Genomic DNA, 25,093 nt, shown 5'->3' on the forward strand with positions numbered 1-25,093 from the left:
AAGAAATTGCAGTGCCTCCACGAGTAAATACATATCCAGTTTGGGAACGTGCCTTGTGTGGATCAGATAAGTATCCAGCATCGGCATAACCAATTATACTTGGATTAGCATCTTTTGAATACAAAAGTCCCAAGTCTGTCGTTCCTCGTAGATAACGGAATATATGTTTAATTCCGTTCCAGTGTCTCTTTGTTGGATATGTGCTAAATCTTGCCAATAAATTTACGGCAAAAGATATATCAGGCCTTGTACAATTTGTAAGATACATAAGGGCACCGATAGCACTTAAATATGGTACTTCTGGACCAAGAATATCTTCATCATCTTCACATGGACGGAATGGATCCTTTTCTATGTTTAATGATCTAACAACCATTGGAGTACTTAAAGGATTTGATTTGTCCATATTAAAACGTTTAAGGATCTTTTCTGTATAATTTGTCTGGTGAACAAATATTCCACATTCTTTTTGTTCAATTTGTAAACCCAGACAATACTTGGTTTTTCCAAGATCCTTCATTTCAAATTCTTCTTTCAAGTATGACACAACTTCTTGAATTTCCTTATTTGTTCCAATGATGTTTAAATCATCAACATATACAGCAATAATTACGCATCCGGATGTTGTTTTCTTAATGAAAACACAAGGGCATATTGAATTATTTACATATCCCTTTTTCATCAAGTGATCACTTAGCCTATTATACCACATTCTGCCGGATTGCTTCAACCCATATAATGATCTTAGTAATTTCACAGAATAACATTCTCTGGGTTTTGAACTTTGTGCTTCAGGCATCTTAAATCCTTCAGGGATTTTCATATATATATTACTATCAAGTGATCCATATAAGTAGGCTGTAACAACATCCATAAGACGCATTTCTAAATTTTCAGATACTGCCAAGCTAATCAAATACCGAAACGTAATTGCATCCATCACAGGAGAATACGTTTCTTCATAATCAATTCCAGGCCTTTGAGAAAAACCTTGTGCAACAAGTCGAGCTTTATATCTTACTATTTCATTTTTCTCATTTCGCTTTCGAATAAAAACCCATTTGTATCCAACAGGTTTTACACCTTCAGGTGTAAGGACTATAGGTCCAAAAACATTACGTTTATTTAGCGAATCCAATTCAACCTGGATGGCATCTTTCCATTTTATCCAATCCTGCCGATTTTTACATTCACCAAAAGATTTTGGTTCATGATCTTCATTATCATTTATGATGTCGATTGCCACATTATAAGAAAATATATCATCAATTTCTTCTATATCTTTTCGGTTCCATATTTTTCCAGTATTAATATAATTGATAGAGATTTCATGATTCTCGTCAGTTTGTGGTTCTGACAAAACATTTTCATCATCATGTGTTTCTTCAGGAACATCATTCTCTATTTTGTGATCATTATGTGTTTCTTCAGGAACATCATTCTCTATTTTGTGATCATTGTGTTTCTCTATGAATTTTCTTTTTCGAGGATTTTTATCCTTGGAACCAACTGGCCTTCCACGCTTCAGGCGTTTAATGACATCATGACTATCTTCAATTTGTTTCTTCGGAATTTCAATTCGAGCAGGGGCATTTGCAGCATGTATATATGATTTAGTTACCCCTTTTGTGTCTGCAAATGCATCTGGTATTTGATTTGCTATTCTTTGCAAGTGCACAATTTGCTGTACATCTTTTTCACATTGTTTTGTTCTTGGATCCAGATGTAACAATGATGATACATACCATGTAATTTCTTTTTCGGTATGTTTCTGTTCTCCCCCTAACATTGGGAAGATTTCCTCATTAAAATGACAATCAGCAAAACGTGCTGTGAACACGTCGCCTGTCTGTGGTTCAAGATATCGAATGATCGATGGACTATCATAACCAATATAAATTCCAATCTTTCTTTGAGGTCCCATTTTCTTTCGTTGAGGTGGTGCAATAGGCACATACACCATACATCCAAAAATTCTCAGATGAGAAATGTCTGGTTCTTTACCAAATGCAAGCTGCAATGGGGAGTATTTATGATATGCACTTGGTCTGATGCGAATTAATGAAGCAGCATGTAAAATTGCATGTCCCCATATAGAAATAGGGAGCTTTGTTTTCATAATCATTGGTCTAGCAATCATTTGCAGACGTTTAATCAATGATTCAGCCAATCCATTTTGAGTATGTACATGAGCAACAGGATGCTCAACAATGATTCCCATAGACATACAATAATCATTGAAAGTCTGGGAAGTAAATTCACCAGCATTATCAAGTCTAATTTTCTTGATTGTATAATCGGGAAATTGATTCCTCAATTTTATTATTTGAGCAAGTAATCTTGCAAATGCAACATTTCGAGTTGACAATAAACATACATGTGACCATCTGCTGGAGGCATCAATCAATACCATAAAGTATCTGAATGGTCCACATGGTGGATGGATTGGTCCACAAATATCACCCTGAATACGTTCAAGAAACATTGGTGATTCAGTTTGGATTTTGGCTGGTGATGGTCTTATAATAAGTTTTCCAAGAGAACATGCTTTACATTGAAACTTATTATTCTGAAAGATCTTCTGGTCTTTCAATGGATGACCATGTGTATTTTCTATAATTCTTCGCATCATTGTTGAACCAGGATGTCCTAATCGATCATGCCAATTGGTTAATATTGAAGAATTATCAATTACCATGTTTGATTCAATGGGACGTATATGTGTATAATGCAATCCAGTAGGGAGCATTGGTAGTTTTTCAATCACATATTTCTTTCCTGATTTATATGTGGTAAGACACATATATTTCTCATTCCCTTCATTCATTGTTTGAGTATCATACCCATGGGAATATATATCATTAAAACTCAACAAATTTCTTTTCGATTGTGGTGAATATAAAGCATCATTGATCAAAAATTTTGTACCATTAGGTAACAAAAATTGTGCTTTACCACATCCTTTAATCAAGTCTACAGGACCTGATATTGTATTCACCGTTGTTTTTGTTGGTTTTAGTTCCAAGAAATATCTTTTATCTCGGAGGATAGTGTGCGTTGTACCACTATCGGGTATGCAAACTTCAGCTTTGCTCATAGCATTTTCCATATTTGAACTTCAAAAAATATGCAATGAAAAAAAATTAATGACAATACATATTTAAATATAACACATATCATAATTGTACAATAAAACATTATCATATAAATACATGAAAAATAAATTATTGTACATTTATATTCTACCACTATATTGTTCATTTTCAGAGAAATCATTGAGAAAATCTGCAGCATCAATATTGTTCATTTCTATCCCACCAACATATTGATCATTTCCAGAGAAATCATTCATAAAATCAGCAGCATCAAAATGAGTTGAATCACTCAAACGATCACTTCGCTCAGTGAAGTTGGTCTCCTTTTCTTTCCCCTTTATCGATTCTTTATAAAGTTTGCAAAGATGCTCAGGGCTCGACAAATACGAGACCAATGTCCTGGAGTGCCGCATCTGAAACAAGAACTTTCAAATCTTTTCGAGTGATTTTCATTAACACTCATGTTTTTCTGTGGGTGGTTCATGACGCTCTTTTGAGATGAGTTATAAAAATAACTATCTCTATTGTTTCCAAAACCACGGCCTCGACCACGACCACGACCAATTCCACGTCCACGTCCACGACCACGACCTTGACCTCGACCAAAACCTTGTCTTTGAATTTGATTTTGATTTCCAGGTTTAAATTATTTTTACTTACAGCATTTACTTATGGAAATGCTGATGATCCAGTGGGTCGGGACTGATGATTTCTCATTAGTAGCTTGTTGTTTTTTTCCGCCACAAGAAGACAGGCGATGAGCTCAGAATACCTCGCAAATCCACGCACTCTATATTGTTGCTGTAAAGTTATATTTGATGCGTGAAACGTGGAAAATGTTTTTTCAAGCATTTCCGATTCTGTGACCTCATGTCCACAAAATTTTAGCTGCGAGATTATTCGATACATCGCTGAATTGTAATCACCGACTTTCTTAAAATCTTGGAATCTTAACATATTCCATTAATCACGGACAGTCGAAAGTATAACTTCCCTTATATGTTCAAATCTTTCTTTCAATCCTTTCCACAGAGCCATGGGATCTTTTTCGATGAGATATTCACATTTTAAACCTTCATCGAGATGTCGACGCAAAAATATTATAGCTTTTGCTTTTTCTTGTGATGAAGATATACCATTTTCTTTAATGGTCTCGCTTAGACCCAATGACTCAAGATGCATTTCTACATCGAGAGTCCATGGCATATAATTTTTCCCCGTAATGTCGAGTGCAACAAATTCGAGCTTTGTCAAGTTTGACATGGTGGTACTAAAAAAAATTATGATGCATTTTATTAGTTAATGAATATTGCAATACAAAGTAATGGATAAACAACAAATACAAGCATTCGTAAAAATAAAGAAAACACATGAGGAGGATATTCTCCGATAAGTACAAGATTCGTGAGTATTATAACCAAAATAATTAAAAATAACTTTGTGAAAGCCATCTTCTTTTTTCTTCAAAAATTTGATGAAGAATAATTTTAGAGAAGAAGAGAAAGTTGGAGTGATTGAATGTGTTTGTGAGATCATATTTATAGGGCAAAAACTAGCCGTTTTGTTACCGTTTATGACCGTTGGTGTACAAGAAAATAAATGTATGTATTTGTATAATTTTATGGTAATAATATGGTGTATATAATATTAGTAATGTTTTAAATAATTATGTATATCATATCACAATATTATAATGAGGTGTCATAAGATATTTTGTTTAAAAACCTTATAGGCTTTTATACTTGTCGTATCCCTTACCGGGAGTGTGGGATGTCGTCTTAACATCCTCCCAAGATTTATAACAAGTTTTTTGAAAAATTTATTTTTATTATTTATAATGACATTATATTATATAGTAAATATATAAACAATAAAATAAATATTATTACTTTTGTTACCTTTTTCTTCTGTTTTGGAGCTTGGAAAAATATGGAGGACTTTTAGAGCTTCGTGCTGATAACGTGTTGTGAAAAAGTAAAAATTTACGGTAAAAAGTAAAAATCTCAAACTCTCAAAATTATCACACTACACACTTTATAATATTTTTCTCTCAACTCAATTGTGATTTTCTTCAAAAATGAGAGATCTATTTATAGAAAATTTTTACATATAATCCAAAAATAAATTACATCATTACTTTCATCATCACAAACAAATTTCAATATTCAACACCTAATTTTATTTAATTTTCAACATCCAAATATTCAACATTTAAATATTCAATACACACATTTTAAATATTATTTTTCAACAATTTAAAATATTTTAAAGATCGAATGATTTTAAGATGAAAAATGTCCACCCGCCATTAATTATTGATTATTCACCACCTTGAAATTAATTTGCAGAAATTATTGACCGTCCTAAACGAGTCAGCAATGACACGTGGTTGTTTTTAATTGGTTGGCAACAAATTCAGCGTACGTGTTAAGCAATTGAATAGAACGAATTGCTTCTTGTATTTTATTTTTTCCTTTTAAAATACAAAATAAATAAGAAGAGAAAAACAAATCGGCAAACATGGCGAGCGGAGGCGCCGTTGGCGGCGGAAAGGTCTCGTTCAAAGTCACTCTTACTTCCGATCCCAAACTTCCTTTCAAAGTGTAAGTGCTGTTTTTATGTGAGTGTAATTTCATGCTTTTTATTTTTAATTTTTTTTTAAAAAATTGATTATAGATTTAGCGTACCGGAGGCAGCCCCATTCACAGCCGTTCTGAAATTTGCTGCTGAGGAATTCAAGGTGCCTCCTCAAACAAGTGCCATCATCACAAACGGTATTGTTTTACAATTATGCAGACATATAGTTTTATTGGTCTGTCCTTTTTTTTGTTTTGATTTCGATGTTTTTGGATTCTGGAGTTAAATTGCAAATGGGTTACTTTTGGGATCACTGTTTTTTGTTGTGGATTTGAAGTTTGAATCTTCGTGTTGTTTTTTTTTTTATGCATTTTAGCTTTTTAAAGTGATTCGGACTTATCTTGATTTTAGTTTGTTTCGACGAAGGTTACTGATTGGAGGAAATGAGCAATTAAAGAGTCAAATTTCGCCTCTTTTTCTGTTTTTTGCTTACCATCAATCAAATGTGCGTAAAGTCTAAACTCATCTGTTTGTGTGTGTTTCATGATTTTTTTTTTTTGGGGGCCTTTTGCAGATGGAGTGGGAATCAATCCTCAGCAAAGTGCAGGTATATCTGAGGTTTTAATTATATTTTATTTGAATACTCTTTTATTTTGAGATTGAGCAGCTGCATTGGATTGATAAAAAACTTGATATGCTCCGCTGCTTGCTTATATATTTACATTTGTGGTTTACTTCCAATTGATTTCTGCGTCAGTTTATGGTTGGTAATAAACAATTTCTGGGGTTTCTTTTTTTGTTTGCTCTTCACATATTGGGCTTGGCTGATGAGGTCATGGTGCTCGTTTGTTAATTATAGATGTTACAACCTGTAATTTTATTACATGTTCTCTTTCTCTCCTTCTTTTCCTGTATTGATTGAAGACATCATGATTTGTTTGTATGATAACTGTGGCTAATGGAGAAGTTATTTGTGTGGTCCTCTCTTGAAATGTTCATAACTTTTAAAATTCATTTTGGACAAGATTTTGTGGATTATGAGTATTTAAGAATGAATAGGTTAACAAAAAAAGAATGAATAGCCTATAACTTTGACAACCTTTTGTAGCTTTTATTGAAGTAAATGCAAATAGCAGAGTTGCTAGCTTCACCTTGTTATGTTCTGTATTTTAGCGAGATCCTCTTCACCTCTGGTTTAACTTCCTTAGGACACAGAATGTCCAAACTCTCACTCTGTTAGCAGATTTTTGACGTAATTAACCGCTGCAATTGTACCTTAATCTCTGCCAGCTGGCTTCCTTCAACTCGGTTTGTCTGATTTTGGATATGACTAGAACTAATTGAGATTGGGGTCGTACTCCACTTCCTTGCAAAACCTCTAACCATATGAAAACCGTGCTGAGAATTTTTTTTCGGATATGCTGGTTTGTCATTTTATTTAGTATTTTCGTATTTGGCTGTGCTTCTTGAAGTTGGAATGCTGCATTTGTGTGTGTATATCCCGAAGATTTTGCTCCACTGGAATTCACATAATTTCGATCAATTTTCCAGGAAATGTATTTCTGAAACATGGCTCGGAATTGCGCTTGATTCCTCGCGACAGGGTTGGCGCTCCTTTTTTGTCAGCTAATTAATCTCGAGTTTCATATGGTTGATTTCCGTTTACATTTTCTATATAATCCTTGGATGATGTTGGATAGTTATATTCCATCTTACTTTTGTACCTATGCTGATATTTAATAATTGTAGACCATGGGGGAGCGGCTTTTTTTCAAGAATTATGTTAAATATATTTTGATTCAATGAAGAAAAATTTCAGACAGGTTTCATACTTCATCATCGTTTTTTGTTTTATGATTATCAAATCTTTGTTATAATTTGATCATTCGTTAGGTTTATCTAAAAGTCATTGTTTTACCGCACTTTCAAAAATAATATTTAAAAAAATTCTACCAACATATTTACATTTTATATAAACAAAAATTATATAATGAACGTTAAAGATTACATGCAATGTGTCTAGGATAGTATGTTGTATAAAAAGCACAAACGAAATTGAAATGTGAATGATATATATTGGTCACTTGAATGAGTGCTCATGTTTTCTTTGACAAGTGATTGTGCTACGATGATATAATTAATACTAGTATACCGATACACGTAACGCGTGTTTGTACAATATTTTTTATAATTCATTTGATTTATATTTAAATGAAAATCAAAATATAATTATAAGAAACATTGATGGATTACACTGCAATTTTAATATAAAACAATTTCGGTGAATTTGTCCATAATGGAGGGGCAAATGGATATACATATCTTGGTGTCCTTGTCAGTTTCTATCATATTCACAACTTTAATAAAATAGAATATATATAATACGATGCAACAATATGAAATAAATATCATACAAAAACATAGCAATAGTTGGTATTATGATTGTTTGGTTGAGTTGGTGAGATTGTATAAATAAAAAATAATAATATTATGATTATTAAAATATTTGTGTATGATGTAGCATATTATTATTGAATAAATAATAGCATAGATAAGATTGTAAAATTACATTTTTATCATTTTCAATAAATAATAAAATAAATAAATAAAGATATTAATGATAATATTGTAATTTTGTATTAAATGATTTGATTTAAGATAAATAATTAATTATATAATCAATACATAAAATTACAGTAAAATTAAACATTTGATAAAATCGAATTATTAAAATAAAAAATTTCATCCAATCAACCAAACGTATATAACCTTTATATTAATATACCCCGCATCATCTTATGATTTGTAAGTAGAGAGAGGCATGATATCACTTTCTTTGAGGTGAAAAAATATGATAAAATTTTTTTTATATGATTTATTTTTATGGTCAAGTCGTCTATTAAAAATTAAAATTGACTAGGGCCAGATAATTAATTATGTTTACAGATATGGCCAGGAGCAATCGGGGTCGAGATAGGTGTCCAATTTTGACCAACGATTATTTAAAAAAAAAATTAAAATTAGCGAAGTAGTTTGCATAACATGCATCATCTATTTCTAAGATTCTTACATCATAGAAACTGACATAATTATCCTTACTGAGGAGGTACACTAATTGCAAATTTTATGAAAATTAAATAAATAAAACTAGGACCATATGATTTCATTAAAAGTTGGAAACCAAACTTTCATTATTGCTCTTGTTACTCAGTTTTGTTATGTTGTTCACCTATAATATGTATTTTTGTGTTTATCATTGGAGTGACATTCACCTAGTTAGTATACAATTTTGATATATTTCAGCAATAGACACAAAGATGCATGAACATATTTGATGAACAACATATCTAAACTGTGTATCATATCACATTCATCTGTCGAAATGTTTATTTTAGTTTTTTCTCCCACTCACTCCTTATTTTTAAAATCACAGTATAAATTTTTATAATGATATTAAATTACATATTCATAAAAATTTGTTAACAACCAGTTAATGAGTCATATAATGTAGAGAATTAAAAATCTGAATTATGTACGAATATATATTACATTGAAAAGTCAGGCAAGTAGAATCTTACAAATTAAATATTTATGGCAGCTTCTATGAAATTTGATACGTTCACAAACCACCCTCGCCTTCGAGTCTTCTTCCTCTTCTTCTCCACTTGCCAATTATATACAGACATCTTACAGGTCACTCTGGTCGATCATTAATTAATCCCATGGAGTGCAGGAAATTCGAGATAACCTTAGTATCAGCCCTCGACCTGAAAAACGTGCGCAGACTGGGCAAGATGAAGGTCTACGCCCGGGTTTCGATCGGTTCGGGCAACCCGGAGGCGGAGAAACGAACCCAGACCGACCGGCATGGGGAGACGAACCCGGCCTGGAACTTCACCATGAAGTACACCATAAGTGAATCCATGATACAGCACTACAACACCATGCTAGTGATCAAGCTGTACTGCAAGAGGAAGCTGGGAGACAGATACATTGGAGAAATGCATACTCCCATGAAAGAGCTGTTCGAATTCGCCAAGCCTTTGGGTGGGAGCTGTATCCTGAGCTTCCCTGTGCAGAAGGGCTGCGTGAATTCTCAGGGTGTGATTAGGTTATCTTGCAGGTTTGGAGAGAAAGTGATTCTCGATGAGTTGCTGTTGGCTGAAAGTCTTGCTGCGGGTATGAGTCTTAGATGAATTTAGCTTTGTTTTTGCATTCCGTTTGTCAGATTCTGAAGTACATGGCCCAAGAGAGGTTATATTAATTTGTGGGAATTAACCTGTAAATATTACGATCATGTACGTTGGATATTTTGCATCACAAATTAATATTGAATCCAGCGAGTTGAAAACATATGAATAAATTCAGATATATGGCATGAAGTGGGGAATTCAAGATTGAGTTCAATTTCTTGTTCTGTGTCAAATATGAAGGCAGAATTATTCCAAGAAAATCGTTCTCAATGCAAGTTATAGCTTGTAAGTCAAGCAAGCCAGATGTAAACTCTATATCTAATATACACAATATAAGTTGGGAAATGTTGCAATATTCAATATTTCTTTTATCCAATTAATAATTGGATAAAAGCTTGACATTAGATTCATCTATCGATGATGAGCCAGTTGACTTCACAAACTTCCACATTAAATTATATAATATTTCCATTATACTTGAATTAATTCGATTATAATCTGATATTAATATGAAATTAAAATATTTTCTGTCATATGATTAAAAAAATGGTTACGATAATTTTTTTTAATGAAATAATATAATAAATAATGATTTTTGATTTTTGAAGTAAATGATATAAAAAATTAAATTTATACTCTGTTAAAATCGAAGCTATTTATCTAAAAATAATAATAATTTCGAAGCTAAAATAGATTATTCATTTTGAGGTGACATTACCATGTGTTCGATTGGTCCCTCTCCCGTGCGTATATAGAAGGGTAAAATTTATATTTATCTCACAAAATTAAATTTATTATCACAGACTCAAGTAATTTTTATCAATTTTATAAGGTTACAAACTTGTATTGTTATTGAATTAAAATTATATTGTTGTTCAACTTAATTGTTAATTAAGTGCTAAATTTAGAGAATCTTTTGATTTTATGCCACAAAAAAATATTTGCCACGATTTTAGACGTTGGTTGCAGCATTTAAAAAGTGTGGATGATTTAATAATTTTTCCCCAAATAAAATTGAAGAAACTGAATTTAAATATTCTAAATAGGATAACAATTTTAATATGAGGACGAATATAAAGAAAAGCTAAAATCTTTACTTATCAAAATTTCGAGACCCAACATATTTTAAATTTTTACTAATTTGACACGTAATATTAACAACTACTGTGGAACCATTTATTATTGTCTCTGCTTAATTTTTTAAAAATTTCCGTATTTAATATTTTTCTCATAAGTATGATGTTCCATATAAATTTAATTTAATAATTATACAAATTTGTACTCATATGAAACTGACCAAAAATACTTGAATTTACGAGAATAAAATTTTTAATTTGTTAAAAGTAAAAATTTAAATAGTTTTATGCAAATAAACTGAAAGAGTATTTAAGTGAAACAAGAAATTAGTGACAAAAAGTCGATGAGAGATTCCCACATTTATACTCGGTAGTAGTTCCAAGGCCGAAGCTTGTACGAAGCCTCTGCACGAGCTTCTTCCAACTTACTCGCAAGTTCCATCATGAAAGGTGTCTTTGTTCCATGAGTGATTCGCAATACGTCCCAAGCTCTAATAAGCGACTTAACTGCTTGTTCTGTCTCGCCAAGCAACCTGTAAAATCAAGAGCATCAGCAATGCTGCAGGTCCTGTCCGGGCATTAATCAATGAAAAGGAACTAGAAAAATTGTAAGAAAAATGAATTGCAAGGGAATTAAATGAATTAATAGAAAATAATAATGTTACATAGACAAGTACACCACCTTTGGTAATGAATGAATCGCTTTAGCAGATTTCAGCATAGATAGCAGTAGATAATTAAGAAAAGATGATGAAGTAGATAAATAAGAAAAGATGATGAACAAAGCTAGCTGCACAAGTAGAAGAAAAGAGGAAACAAAACACTCTTACCATTCAAGTTTTCCACATGTATAATATTGCAATCCAAGCAATGGATGGAATCTTGGATACACACCTGTGTTAAAGCAGGAATTCAGCATTCAAAACAAGGAAAGAAATGGCACACCTAGCAAACAGTATATTCAAGAACCACAGATATTTAGTTCTTAACGACTAAGAAATAAGCCAATAAGCAGAATATATCGATGGCACGTATCAAATGACTAAGTAAAGCAATGAATTGGGTGCTAGTAAGTGGACACAAGATTAGCCTATCTTTCTCCGATATAACCAGTATTCGTCCCCTACATTGATCATAAAACTGGAATTTCAGCACACGAGCAAATATTTGGTTTACAGTATAGCCATGGACCATCACGTATATCAAGTTATCTTGTGGGGGTTTAATGCATATGCTACTCTTGTGAATTTATCAACTCCCTGTGTTTTTAAATTTTGAGCACAAATACCCTTGTACGTACATGCTTTCACAGGTATGTGTGAAAACAAAGAGTTAATAGTCATGGGGTGTTTTCAACAATATTGGGATTTCATTGGGTTAGTGTATGCAATTTCCCGATCTTGTGGAGAAGTGTGAAGCCCATAAATGCGTACTCTGGTATATTGGAATGGTTAATCTGCAATATGATAATGCTTTTTTCCAATCTTGAAGTTCCATGAACACCTAAACAGGTAAAGTTTCATTAGTATCTGTATTTAACGATCCGAGTGAGTAAATTTTGAGAGGAACAAAAGAACCAAACATGTGCCTTTAGAAGAGTCTCTCTAGTCCGCATAAGATTGATTGAAAATGGATGGTCTAACTTCATTTGGAGTTTCTCGATCATCATATGAGCAGCACTTGCCTCGGCATTACCTAAATTTTGTCAAGAATAAACATATTCTTCACAAGCAAACTCCGTACTTTTTAGCACACAATTTTCACCTTCCCAACTCAATTGAAATTCGGTGCCCACCCAAAAGGGTATTAAATAAATGCAACTGCAGGATATGATTTTCCGTAGATAAGTGTTGTTCATTAAAAATTATATATCATGATCGCAGCAACTTTATCATTGTTCTGCAGATGCATTTTTCTGTAAATCCAAAACCTAAAAGGATACGGCCTGAGGAAAGGGACGTGGAAGCCTTTTCCGACATTAATTTGACTTCATTAGTGATGTTTCTTATTTCATCTTTGTCCCTAAGAAGTCCACACTGTTGGCAAATGAATCCTGTGCCATCTGCATGTACAAAGAGATTGAATTAAATGACTTTGAAGGTAAGCACATTGAAAACCTCAAGGAGGATGAAGATATCGTTAATTAAGGAAGGAAAAATGTACCACAGTTACGCAGAAGAAAACCACTACAATCACCATTCTTGCAACTATAACCTTCCAGAATAGCACTTTCTTGGATATCATCAAATTGACCCTTAAACATATAAGTCGCCTTGCTTAGAAGCGCAGAATAAACAGATGAAGCAAGTTCAACCACGTAAGAAAATATCCCCACAAAAGTGGGGAAAGACATTCATGGTACCAATTTTACGCAGCGAGAACAAGTACAAGAGAAAAAGTATTGTTCTTTAAGAGCCTTTTGCCGAGTCATGGTGCTTCCAGCTGTTTCTACGTAACTGATCAACACCTAACAACAGTGTCGATTATCCGTCAAAACCTAAGTAAATGAAATTTTGATGGAAATTTTGAAGACACCAAATGAAAAGATTTTAAAGATGTTACCTCGGTGCCTTTTGGTATGTGCTGCACAGCTCGTACCACTGCCAGTCTTCCCTCAAATACTAGAACGGAATTGGGTAAACAGCTAAAACACCAAACCGATAATGAGTTACAATGTTGTGGGGCAAGGATGACAAGTATCTATAACTACTACCTGTGATTTATGATAGAAATGACTGGGTAAAGTCCTGTTCCCAGAGGTATCAGTTCACTGTCACAAATGCTATGTGCATTGCATGCTAGCTGAGGGTCATTGAGAAGAAACACAGACAATCATTGAAACAAAAGGCATCAAATGGTATCAGCAGACTAATATTCATCAAAACATGGCAATACTGTCATTATGCTCCACTAACAAGTAACAAACGAACCAGAACAAACACATACACAGAGAAACACATGCATAAAATTCAATAACATTCAATTCTTCTCCAGAAACTGATGTGGACAATTAATTATCCACTTCCATTTCCCTGTAGAAGATTGAACAATGAAGCATCCAAGTTACACTCATGTTTGGGAGCAGTAATGGCTGTCAAATCAATCGCATCAAAGAAAATTATTATGAAAAAATGCATAGTTTAGTGGTGAGCGATGCTACGTTTTACATTTATGCCTAGCTTTATATTAAAAGTGGGAAATATCAATGAAGTTTTTATCATGCACGGCTGTATAAGGAAAAAATGGCCCGAGTTTGGTGAGATACCTTGGAAAAATTTTCTGCAATCTCTTTGATATTGATCTCAGAATCTGGCCATTTGAGTATCAAATTGACAAGGTTAGCCATCTGGGCGTACAACACCAATTGTTTCTCATCGACATCAGCCATATCTTAGTGAATAAATTAGTAAAAAGAAATACAGTTTAACGTGTTTCATCATATCAAAGAAAGCACAGAGTCTAGCCCAAAGAAATACTAAAGGATACGAGATACCAAGGACTCCACCAGCTGGTAATTGTCTGCGGCACTGGTGAGAAAAATCTAGCAGCAATAAATAGCATCATCATTATTTTAGCTTCGAGAGCTGCACAAGCACATAAGATTCCACCAACAGAAAATAAGTGGAAATTCGGCAGAGAAAAATAAAAGTGAACTGCAGAACCTTTGTGTACAATCACTTAATGATGAGAATAACAAGGACACTTTGAACCAATCAACCTGTTTCAAAATCCTAAGTTAGCTCAATATTAAAGTACTTGCTCCAGTTCCTGTCCATGGTTGATAACATATGTTTATTCTAGTACTGAAATATGCACATAAGTTCTATTCCGACCACTCTCACGATCTTTGAGAACGCCTTGGAATAGGTGTTTCATTTTGATACGTGAGTTCAACATAACACGGTCTCTCTTAAACTCCTATGTGCACAACTTGAACCTGTATCTTGTTAAAGCCACTTATCGACTCTTCACTCAGTTTAGTTGAGCATGTCAAACAAATCGACATGTAAATATAGCAAGTAAAATCTCTACTGCATCTCAAGACCGAATTATGATTAAATAAAAAAATACAAGCAAAACGTGATCCACCCATATTTTCTTTTTTTTGCAAGTTAGTTAAACGTATGCATAAAGCTCTATGATTCATCACCTCTATCCACTAGTATGGCTCGGAAAAAATTTTCTTCGGTGATCAACAACAAAAAGCAATTCTTTTTTCTATAAAATAAAAATCTACGAGCAATATACAGATAGTATAGTCATATTTTTTAAGAAGGTTCTCACCTTCTCGTATTCTAGCTGTCTTCGTAAATATAATTTCACCATTAAACGTATGGACGGTGTGAGATATTTTACTCTTTCCTCGTCAATTTTACGCAAGTATTGGCATTCCACGCGATGAATCTTCCAATCTAATCTCTGAAATCAATCAGAAGTATTGTAATTTCATTAAACATTAATAATAAACCAAAAAACCACTGAATGCTATTCAATCACTGCAGTAAAACTCCAATTCGATAGTCAAGATAATTACTTGGTATACAATCTACATGTTCAGAATCAGTCTGCTAGTGTATTTCAGTTAATTTAGTAAAACATAATTACCTGGCAGGAGCTGCCACAATACCAAACAACATGGCAAGAAGAACATTTCTTGAGGTTTTTGGATGAAAAACACCATTCACATTTCGAGCCAGCCGATTCCTTGTTCTTGCTAGAGACACAAACATATGGATTCTCGCTTATGATAACTTCCCCTGAAACCCACAAAAAGCACAATTTTTTAAGAACTAAAAAAATCAAGAAGTTCTTACAAACATAGCGGTAATTTTTTCTCAAAAACCTGGTGCAAACTCCCGAGTGGTGAAAAGGCAGCGACCCTTCTCAGGATTTGTTGAAACCGATAAGTTCTTATCATTCAATGCTTTCTGTAATTCCTCCATTGATGCAGAACTCAGAGTTCTGGTTTTCTTTCTCGCTCGTTCACACTGTGTTTTCTCCTGGGTAGCTGATCGAGAGCCCGCTTGGAAATGGATTACATTAGTGGGCTGATTCTCGGCCCATTTTCTGTCGTTCGGCCCAATAGAACATAGTTGTCTCGCCTCCCTTTGCCCCCTCACGCCATTTCTGTATCAGTCCAGTCCTCTCCCCATGTGAAGATACCATATTTTTTGGTGCAGAATTGGAGTTACAGTGGTTCTCCTATAAAATCGTAAACGAATTCTTCTCTCAAAAGCTGCTCATTTACCCCTTGTTTTTGGCTTTTTTCAAGAATCTATGCTAAATGTTGTATACATGGGAAATATTTTCATTGATTTCTTTTAAATGGGATCTTATTTGTTGCTCGACACTCTGGTTTTCGAGCACTAGATTCTAGAGCCATACTGACATGGTTGTACCATTCAAAAGAGCTGATTTTTTACACCTCGAAATCATTATATATCAATGAGAAAGAATTCGACGAATTAAAAGTGTAGGATAGAAATGAAGTGGTACGTATATGTTTGGTAATCTTTACATTTCTACCGATTTTTCATTCATATACGCATATAAAATAATTTACGAAAATGCACAAGCATGGCTCCACTTTGGCCTTGAGTTCATCGACAAAATCTATGGCTACATGGCCTATCTTACTGTATTTGATGTGCCCTTTTACTTTAGTGTCTACAAACAGCTTCCTCTTTCCATTTTACTCCAAAAAAGAAAAAAGGAAGAAAAGTAGATTGGATTAGTTCCCTTTTTAAATTTCCTTTCTTGTGTCTGAATTTAAGGAATGGACAGATTACCACCGCAAGAGGACCAACTCGTGCAATAATTCATGTGTCCCTCTGCCTGAAGTAGATACGGCGGCATTTATGTTTTTTTATTTAATGTTGCATTTCATATGAAAGTCGTTGGGTTGAGTTGATGTGATTTGATTTACTCCATGTGGCTACAGTTTTGTTTTTATTTCTCTTGGGCTTCAACAAGCTTTGATGGCTACCTCAGCTTCTCAATAAACATGATTAATCCAGCGTCTTTCCCATGTAAAAACTTATCCGTCTTACCTTATTCCAGCTTAAGGGAGAGAAGAGAAATGATATATTTTTTTCTTGATGAACATGAATCCAGCATCTTCCCCATGTAAAAACATCATCATCTTCGCTAATGAGTTTTCTAAACTCTTTACCTTTTCTTCTCAACTTGATGCATTTTATCTTTTTTCTTTCTATAATGACATTGACTAGTAAACAGCATTCTAACTTTTGTTATTTTTCAACATTTTTATTTTAGATTGCAAGAAAATAGAACAGAGGAAAAAACATAGATAAGTCATCAATTTTCAATCATTTTGTTTACTGCTCCAAGAACAACTCCCAAGTGATTTGGAATAATAGCCTCAATGCTATGTAGATTTCATCTCTTTATAGGTCTCAGCTCTAAAAGACCATATCACTCTTAAATTGAGACCCTTTGACAGAAAAAAAAAAAAAAAAAAAAAAAAANCCTTCAACTATCGATTCTAAGCCGATTTAAGTAATTCTCCCGTCAAGTGAACAATATATATCTCATCAATATTTTCCGGTTTATTTTTACAGTAATAATTAATTTGATTGATGCTCTTCAGTCATAGACCAAGTCAGAACGAAATTTTTTTTTTATGTCTGAGAGTTATCATCAAACGGCACATTTTTAATGTCAAATTGGCTAAAAAGTATTCTTCTTAAACACTCTCTCGGCAATTGTCTCTCTTTTGTTTCATATAGGTCTTCGAAAGAAATATTGCATAGAGAGTTAGGCATGATTGAACTTATTATAGGGGTCCATGAAACGAGAATTCTCCCTCTCTTGATTTACGTTGCCTGTGCCGAAATGCTAATCGATACAGGATGGCCTAGTTTTTGAAAAAGAAGTCCATTTTGTATCATTCGCCAAATATGAAAAAAAGGTTGCCCGATATTTTGTTACAAAAGTTATATAAAATTTATACATCTAATTATTGTTTTGTTCTTTATTTATAATAGAGAGTTAAAATTTACTTTAATCATAGAGATTTTTACATTAATAAAATTTGTACTAATAATTAGTCAATTCTGGTTTATATTCAATATAATAGCCTGCATAATTACTATCAATTTCATATGACTACTTGTAGCTCATCTGACATTGAAAATGTATTTGAATTGATATATTTCAAATGTATTTTTAGATAAACAATATCATAAGTTCAAATTCACAACTTCCATGTTTATATATTTCATATTAATTAGGACGAATCGAATGCTGGAGACATTTGAAATACTTTATATTTTATGTAAGTAAGGTGTAAATAAGTAGTGTATTAATTTAAGATTTGTTTGTCATTTTATTGTAAACAATAAAAGTACTATTCAAATTCATCTCTCAACTAAAAAATTTATGGATAGAATGGCCCTAAAAAATTTACAATTACAATTTATAAAGAGATAAACTATTAATAAAAATAATTATTATTTTTATCTTTGAATAATGATTATAAATCTTAAAACATTCTTTTTGAAATTATTACTAATTGATTGCAAAGGCAATAAATTATTCATTTTCGGTTGAATTGCTGTTTACGGCATAAAAGTGTAAATGCGTATCAAGCTGCCACGTTTCTCCAACTGCTTCTCCCACCCGTCCGAGATATTCTCTGTTTATTCAGACGAATTCCTGCGTTCCAATCTATGCACCCACACTCGTTCATGTATATATATCATACCGTTGGCTCTGCCTCGAAGCTTTGGAATGATTTGATGCGGTTCCAATAATCTTAAAATGCACATCCATTTTGCTGCATCTCACCAGTGTCATTAAGCAACTCCGCCGACGTATCACCGGCTCCGTTTCCGCCGACCATGAGTCAGATTTCTCTCATCTCTGGGTCCGATCAGGGTCCCAAGTTCGGTGGTGCTGCTTTGAATAACATAGACAATCACAATCACATTCAGAGTCAGAATATCCGTGAAGTGAAGATGAATGACATAGTTGGGAATGGGATTTCAGGGATTTTGTATAAATGGGTTAATTATGGGAAAGGGTGGAGGCCTCGATGGTTTGTTTTGCAAGATGGAGTGATGAGTTACTATAAGATCCATGGGCCGGATAAGATTGTGCTTAATCCCGAGACCGAGAAAGGGTCCAAAGTAATTGGGGAAGATTCAATAAGGAGAATTTCGCGCCAGGATAATCATCATGTTCACAATAAGAACGTGACCGGTAGTTCATCCACTAAAGGACGAAAGCCTGTTGGTGAAGTTCATCTAAAGGTTTCATCTTTAACTAAATTGTGTTGGCACTACGGAATACTAGCTGTAACGCGTTTCATTGTGTATTGTGATAATTTGAAATTGGAAATTAGTCTGGTTCGACGAGGATTCATGGCAAGATAATGATTTGCTTCTTCTTTGTGAAGAATTCTTTGTATGTTGCTTTATAAGCGATGTTTGGGTTCCATTCTTGACCTTTGGCTTCATTTATGGTATAGAGCCGTTTGCTCCCTGAGCTTTTATGTTCTTGTTTAATACGTTTCAAATTCTACTTCGAGTTAAAATCAGAATGAAAATGTTTTATATTTTGTCTACGAACATCAGTTCAAATTTGTCTCCATTATTGTTTAAGTATTTTCTGAAAGTTTTCGGTATTTCCTTTGACATTTTTTTGTTTATGAAGAATATGGTCTGTGTTACCTGTTGTTGCTACGGTTTTGTTTTTTCTTTCTAGCTATATCTACTGGCATGATTCAGATATTTAGGCTATGTTTTGTGATACATTTGAGAATTCTATTATATGGTGTTTACGATAAATTTTTCTCTGTAGGTCTCCTCTGTCAGAGAGAGCCGATCCGATGACAAGAGATTCTCGATTTTTACTGGTACAAAGAGGCTTCATTTGAGGTCTGAGAGCAGAGAGGACCGAATTGTGTGGATGGAGGCATTGCAGGCTGTGAAGGATATGTTTCCAAGGATGTCCAACGGTGAGTTAATGGCTCCTGTGGACAATGTAATTATCTCAACAGAAAAATTAAGGCAGAGATTATTGAAGGCAAATGTGAGTGAGACTGCTATTCAGGATAGCGAGCAGATAATAAAGAACGAATTTGCGGTGCTACAGAATCAATTGATGATATTGAAGCAGAAGCATTGGCTCCTCATGGACACACTGCGGCAGTTAGAGGTACATTTAAAGATCATAAGAAAAACTCTTACAGAGACAGCTTAGAAATCTTCTCCAAAGAATATATAAGCTAAGAATTCACGACATCATGAGTACATAATGAATAAATGGGACAGGGACTTTAATTTGTTATTTTATTTTTAATGATACTCTCTACTTTCTTGGCTGAAATTGGGTTGCAATGTTCTGTAGACTGAAAAGGTGGATCTGGAGAACACGGTTGTTGATGAGAGCCAAAGACAGATAAAGGAAGTTGGAGCATCCTCGAGATCAAGTATGCTTCGCCAGCAAACTCTAGTAATTTTTTGCTTACATGAGCGAGTAAATGAATCTATGGTGGTTAATCTCAGTTATTTAGGTTTTCCAGTTGTATGTTTGTTGTTATCTTTTTAGGGTAGTAGTTAGTTATATGAAACAACGTGGTTGTGGAAGATTGTTTAGTTTGCTGTCAATAAATATTTTCAATACTACTTAGTGAAGTTTTTCTGTTGACTTGAACATTTTATTTCCATCATTTTGTTGAATGATTAGATGCTGATAATGCGGATGTCTCTAGTTTTTCTAGTTTTTACAGCTTGTTTGTATTCTATATGATTGCAGCCGCATCTCATTATTGTCTTTGATTCTTCTACTAGAAAGCACAACTGAGTCTGAGGATGAAAATGAAAAAGTAGATGCTGCAGGGGATGATACTGATGATGAAGATGATACTTTCTTCGACACTACGGATTTTCTTTCATCTAGCTCGTTTAAAAGCAAGGGTTCTGACTTTAGGTCATTGTCATTTTCGTCGGGTGAAGAAGAACCTTCTGCTTTTGAAGCTTTGGACAATATTGACTCTGTCATTCAATCAGCCGGAACAAACTTTCCTCATGTTAAGAGGCGTAAGAAACTGCCAGACCCTGTCGAGAAAGAAAAAGGAGTGAGTTTATGGTCGATGATTAAAGATAACATCGGGAAGGATCTTACAAAAGTATGCCTTCCAGTCTACTTCAATGAGCCTCTCTCTTCTCTGCAGAAATGTTTTGAGGATTTGGAATATTCGTTTCTTATTGATCGGGCTTATGAATGGGGAAAGAAGGTAAGTTCATGTTCGAAATGTTACTTGAACTTCTCATTGTATACTTGGCTGATGAATACTTGACCTGTTTCAAAATAAATAAATAAATAAATACTTGGCCACCTTATACTTATTGGAAACCTTTTCTTAGAGCTAAACAAGAAGGATCAGTTTTTCCATGTGGTACTCTACCGGATGGCTTGATTTAGTCGGGTTTGGTGGTTTTGAGGGTTTCAGATTGAAGTCAATAATATATAAATATGGTAGCGCAAAAAATAATAGGAAAAAATACATTTCTTTTTCGTGATTTACATATTCAAATTACCCAAACCTCCTATGTGAAAATTATGGCTACTTCTACGTTCCCTCGAGTTACAAAACTTTTCACTTCTACTTCTTGCTGAAATATAAAAATGTTGACATCTCGCTCCAAATAAGACATGTTTGGTAGACATCAAGCAATTTCTTTGTTGATTGCCCTTACCAGTCCTCAAACTAACACGAAAGTGTAAGATAAAAAAGGAGTTCTTTGTTACACGTGCAGGCAAGAATCTGGATCTAGAATTGCAGGTAACTTCTTTATTTGAAAACAGAAGACAGGGATCAAGTTCTGCCGTAATATACATGATCCTTGTTGATTATCCTCATTACCTTTTTAGTCCTGGGTTTGAGTTGTTCCTCCCATTTTCTGGGAACCCATGTTCTTATGCCGATGACTGATGAGTCACAACTTGTGTAATGTAGTTACTTTATATTTTCATCAGAGTTCTTCGTTGTTTTTACTATATTTGCCTGTTGAAAGAATATTTTATTTCTATTTAACACGTGGAAAATTGTCTGTGATTGCCTTTCTCTCTCTTCTCGCAACAAACCATTTTCTGTAGAATAATTCGACTCTTACTTTGTGAAATATTTGTGTTTTTAAGTGGGGCAAAGAGAGAGCAAAGCAATCATGAGAACTTTGACTTGATAATGCTCTAGGACGCATGATTCTTATTATTTGTTTCCGTCTTGGTGTTTGATTAGTGAATTATAATTTTATAGGGTGATGACCTTATGAGGATTCTCAATTTAGCTGCATTCGCTGTGTCTGGATATGCTTCTACAGAAGGAAGAAATTGCAAACCATTTAATCCTTTATTAGGGGAGACTTATGAGGCTGACTATCCAGATAAAGGCCTCAGGTTCTTCTCTGAGAAGGTTTAAATAATTTACCTTGAGCCGCCGTTTTTTGTTTTCCTCCCCATGTCTTATTTTAGTTGGCCCTGTTGTGTCTTCATGCCCTACACTGGTTGCTTTGAGCGAACCAAGATTATCCACCCATTTTTATCATATGAAGGCCAGTGAAAAAGGATTGTTCCTTCTCTGTATGCATCTGATAAAACAAAATATTGAAAGCTCCTGATTCTTTTTGTTCAGGTGAGTCACCACCCCATGACTGTAGCATGTCATTGTGAGGGAACAGGCTGGAGGTTTTACGGTGATAGCAACTTGAAAAGTAAATTTTGGGGTCGCTCGATTCAGCTTGATCCAGTTGGTATTTTGACTATTGAATTTGATGATGGAGAAGTCTTTCAATGGAGTAAGGTATTTTCTTATAATATTGCGGAGCTTTATTCTAGGTCGCTTTTATTAAAAACCCACAATTCCTTATGACAGGTGACGACATCCATACACAATCTTATTTTGGGGAAACTATACTGTGATCACTATGGTACCATGCATATACATGGACACCGCAATTACTCTTGTAAACTGAAGTTCAAAGAGCAGTCTATAATAGATAGAAATCCTCATAAGGTACTTCCGGTCCAGTTATATCACTCAGGCCTCTCTGATCCAGATGAATTTTGTTGTTTTTGTTTTTATGAATCGTGACTTATTGCTTATCTTCTAAGATTTAGACAGAGAATTAGGCTGTTAGAAGAAAATGGACGTACGCTATCCTTAAAAAGGTTGCAGTTCATTGGTGTTGGACTTTACCATCGGAGAGTTTGCCTTTGTAGGTGCAGGGAACAGTCCAAGACAAAAGTGGAAAGATAGTAGCATCCTTGTTTGGAAAATGGGATGAGAGCATGTATTATGTCTATGGAGACTGTTCCTCCAGCGGAAAAGGTCTCGAATCTATGTCAGAAGCTCACTTGCTTTGGAAGCGTAGCAGACCTCTGAAATTTCCTACGCGTTATAACTTGACACGCTTTGCCATCACACTGAATGAGATTATGCCAGGGATGAAGGTGACTTTTATCGGGGCTCAGTACTTTTGTGTGTTTGAACAAATGCACATACACAAAATTGTTTTCTCTAGCAAGTTTAAAAGCGGATTTTCCCCTTTTACATAATCTGTCCAAGTAGTTGTAAATATGTTGATGTGCTTTCAACTCTTCCTGGATATTTCAAGTTTGCCATTCATAGATGGAGTCACATGTTACATGCCAAGATTTTTGCCATTTTGTGCTATGCCCTGGAATGTTAGATTGGGTAAACTAAATATACGAACGTATGTCCTTTTGCAGGAAAAGTTCCCCCCAACAGATTCGAGACTGAGGCCTGATCAAAGGTGCTTGGAAAATGGAGAGTATGATATGGCAGATGCTGAAAAATTACGGCTAGAGCAGCGACAGCGACAGGTTACTACTTTCGTTGCATAATCGTTGTTTTGTTCATACTTATTGTAAATCTTCCGTTTATATAAAAAACCAGGCTCGGAAGATGCAAGAAAGCGGATGGAAGCCACGATGGTTTGCCAAAGACAGAGAAACCGGTTCCTACCATTATCTTGGTGGTTACTGGGAAGCTAAGGATGTAGGCAACTGGGAATCTTGCCCTGATATCTTTGGCCAGATACAAAGTGATCACATCTCAGAGGCTTGATTGACAACAAAATAGGAGTTTTATTTAGTTTCGATTCTCTTATAGAGTACAATGGCAATTGAAGCTGCTGCAAATATGTACACTAACAGGAATGATTGGGTGTGTAGTACTTTAGTTTGTTAATGAAATAAATAGATATTTTTTCGAATCCATTTGTTGATTGTTACAGATGTCTTTTGCGTCTATTAGGTATTTGAGAAATGAGAAGCAAATTCAAATGCACAATTAATATTTTTGAATAGAAAAATTTCAATCAAAAATGTTTTTTTTTTCCAATAAGGAAATAAAAGCCAAAATTCAGTAATCATAAAATATAACTTTTGGGTTTGCTTTTAAAAAAATAAAACGGAAAAAATATTTTTTAAAAAATACTAGAAAATCATTTTACTTATCATATATAGTCAATAATTTAAAATGGTTAGAAAAATTTAAAAATAATATGATTTATTTTGAGAAAGTTTTTTTATTTCGGGAATTGAGGTCGTGTGTCCGAATAAATATGACACCAACATGATATTGATGTATACATGCAATGTTATGTCAACATTCATGGAAACACATTAAAATTAACAAAAATTAAAAGATACATATCTGATATTAAAATTGAGAAATATGAAAAATCAAAATCGCAAATAGAAAAACATAAATTACTGAATTTTGCAATCTTCTCGTAAACATATTTCCTTCCAACAAAAACTTGCGATTGTCCGCAAATGAAAATTAAACAATATATGAGACTATGCTAACTAATATACTTGCTGGATCCAATACCGAGAATCATCCTTCAGCTTAATACATGGCTTTATGTTATTGCTAGATAATAGATCATCCAATTGTTGATATAAAAAACACGAATTTTTTTTTTAGATATATTTTGGGAGTCGATGTTTATTGTCTTCTCTCTCCGATCTCTACCTATTTATGTACATTTCTCGATTTATTTACTCATATGAACCAAGAGATTTCTAACTTAAATTAAAAAGTTAATCACCATCGATAAACCTTTAAAAACACACACACACACACACACAATATATA

The 25,093-nt window shown here is 33.9% G+C and overlaps 4 protein-coding genes across 4 annotated transcripts; 3 read left to right on the top strand and 1 right to left on the bottom strand.

Annotated features, from left to right (window-relative positions):
• Positions 1–5,537: 5,537 nt before the first annotated feature.
• LOC140971636 (ubiquitin-fold modifier 1) lies at positions 5,538–7,494 on the top strand. Its single transcript, XM_073433992.1, has 4 exons — positions 5,538–5,698; positions 5,772–5,869; positions 6,247–6,279; positions 7,224–7,494. Exons 1-4 carry the CDS (start codon positions 5,616–5,618, stop codon positions 7,304–7,306), a joined length of 297 nt encoding a protein of 98 aa, XP_073290093.1. The 5' UTR covers positions 5,538–5,615; the 3' UTR covers positions 7,307–7,494.
• Positions 7,495–9,394: 1,900 nt separating this feature from the next.
• Positions 9,395–9,950, top strand: LOC140958433 (protein SRC2-like). Its single transcript, XM_073415875.1, has 2 exons — positions 9,395–9,851; positions 9,901–9,950. The coding sequence occupies exons 1-2, from the start codon at positions 9,395–9,397 to the stop codon at positions 9,948–9,950; spliced, it is 507 nt and encodes a 168-aa protein (XP_073271976.1).
• A 1,174-nt stretch (positions 9,951–11,124) lies between these two features.
• LOC140971637 (histone-lysine N-methyltransferase ASHR1) lies at positions 11,125–16,192 on the bottom strand. Its single transcript, XM_073433993.1, has 14 exons — positions 15,785–16,192; positions 15,547–15,698; positions 15,226–15,360; positions 14,428–14,482; positions 14,207–14,331; positions 13,655–13,743; positions 13,504–13,585; positions 13,304–13,408; positions 13,105–13,195; positions 12,884–13,003; positions 12,530–12,636; positions 12,375–12,444; positions 11,772–11,835; positions 11,125–11,474 (listed from the first exon to the last, which is right to left on the bottom strand). Exons 1-14 carry the CDS (start codon positions 15,882–15,884, stop codon positions 11,303–11,305), a joined length of 1,467 nt encoding a protein of 488 aa, XP_073290094.1. The 5' UTR covers positions 15,885–16,192; the 3' UTR covers positions 11,125–11,302.
• A 2,350-nt stretch (positions 16,193–18,542) lies between these two features.
• On the top strand, positions 18,543–24,207 carry LOC140971638 (oxysterol-binding protein-related protein 1C). Its single transcript, XM_073433994.1, has 10 exons — positions 18,543–19,214; positions 19,765–20,121; positions 20,314–20,395; positions 20,757–21,202; positions 22,226–22,381; positions 22,601–22,768; positions 22,841–22,981; positions 23,188–23,418; positions 23,698–23,811; positions 23,885–24,207. Exons 1-10 carry the CDS (start codon positions 18,804–18,806, stop codon positions 24,053–24,055), a joined length of 2,277 nt encoding a protein of 758 aa, XP_073290095.1. The 5' UTR covers positions 18,543–18,803; the 3' UTR covers positions 24,056–24,207.
• The last annotated feature ends 886 nt before the right edge of the window (positions 24,208–25,093 follow it).

Source organism: Primulina huaijiensis, chromosome 2 (assembly GCF_012295235.1).
Source record: "Primulina huaijiensis isolate GDHJ02 chromosome 2, ASM1229523v2, whole genome shotgun sequence".
In the NCBI taxonomy this organism is placed as follows: Eukaryota; Viridiplantae; Streptophyta; class Magnoliopsida; order Lamiales; family Gesneriaceae; genus Primulina; species Primulina huaijiensis.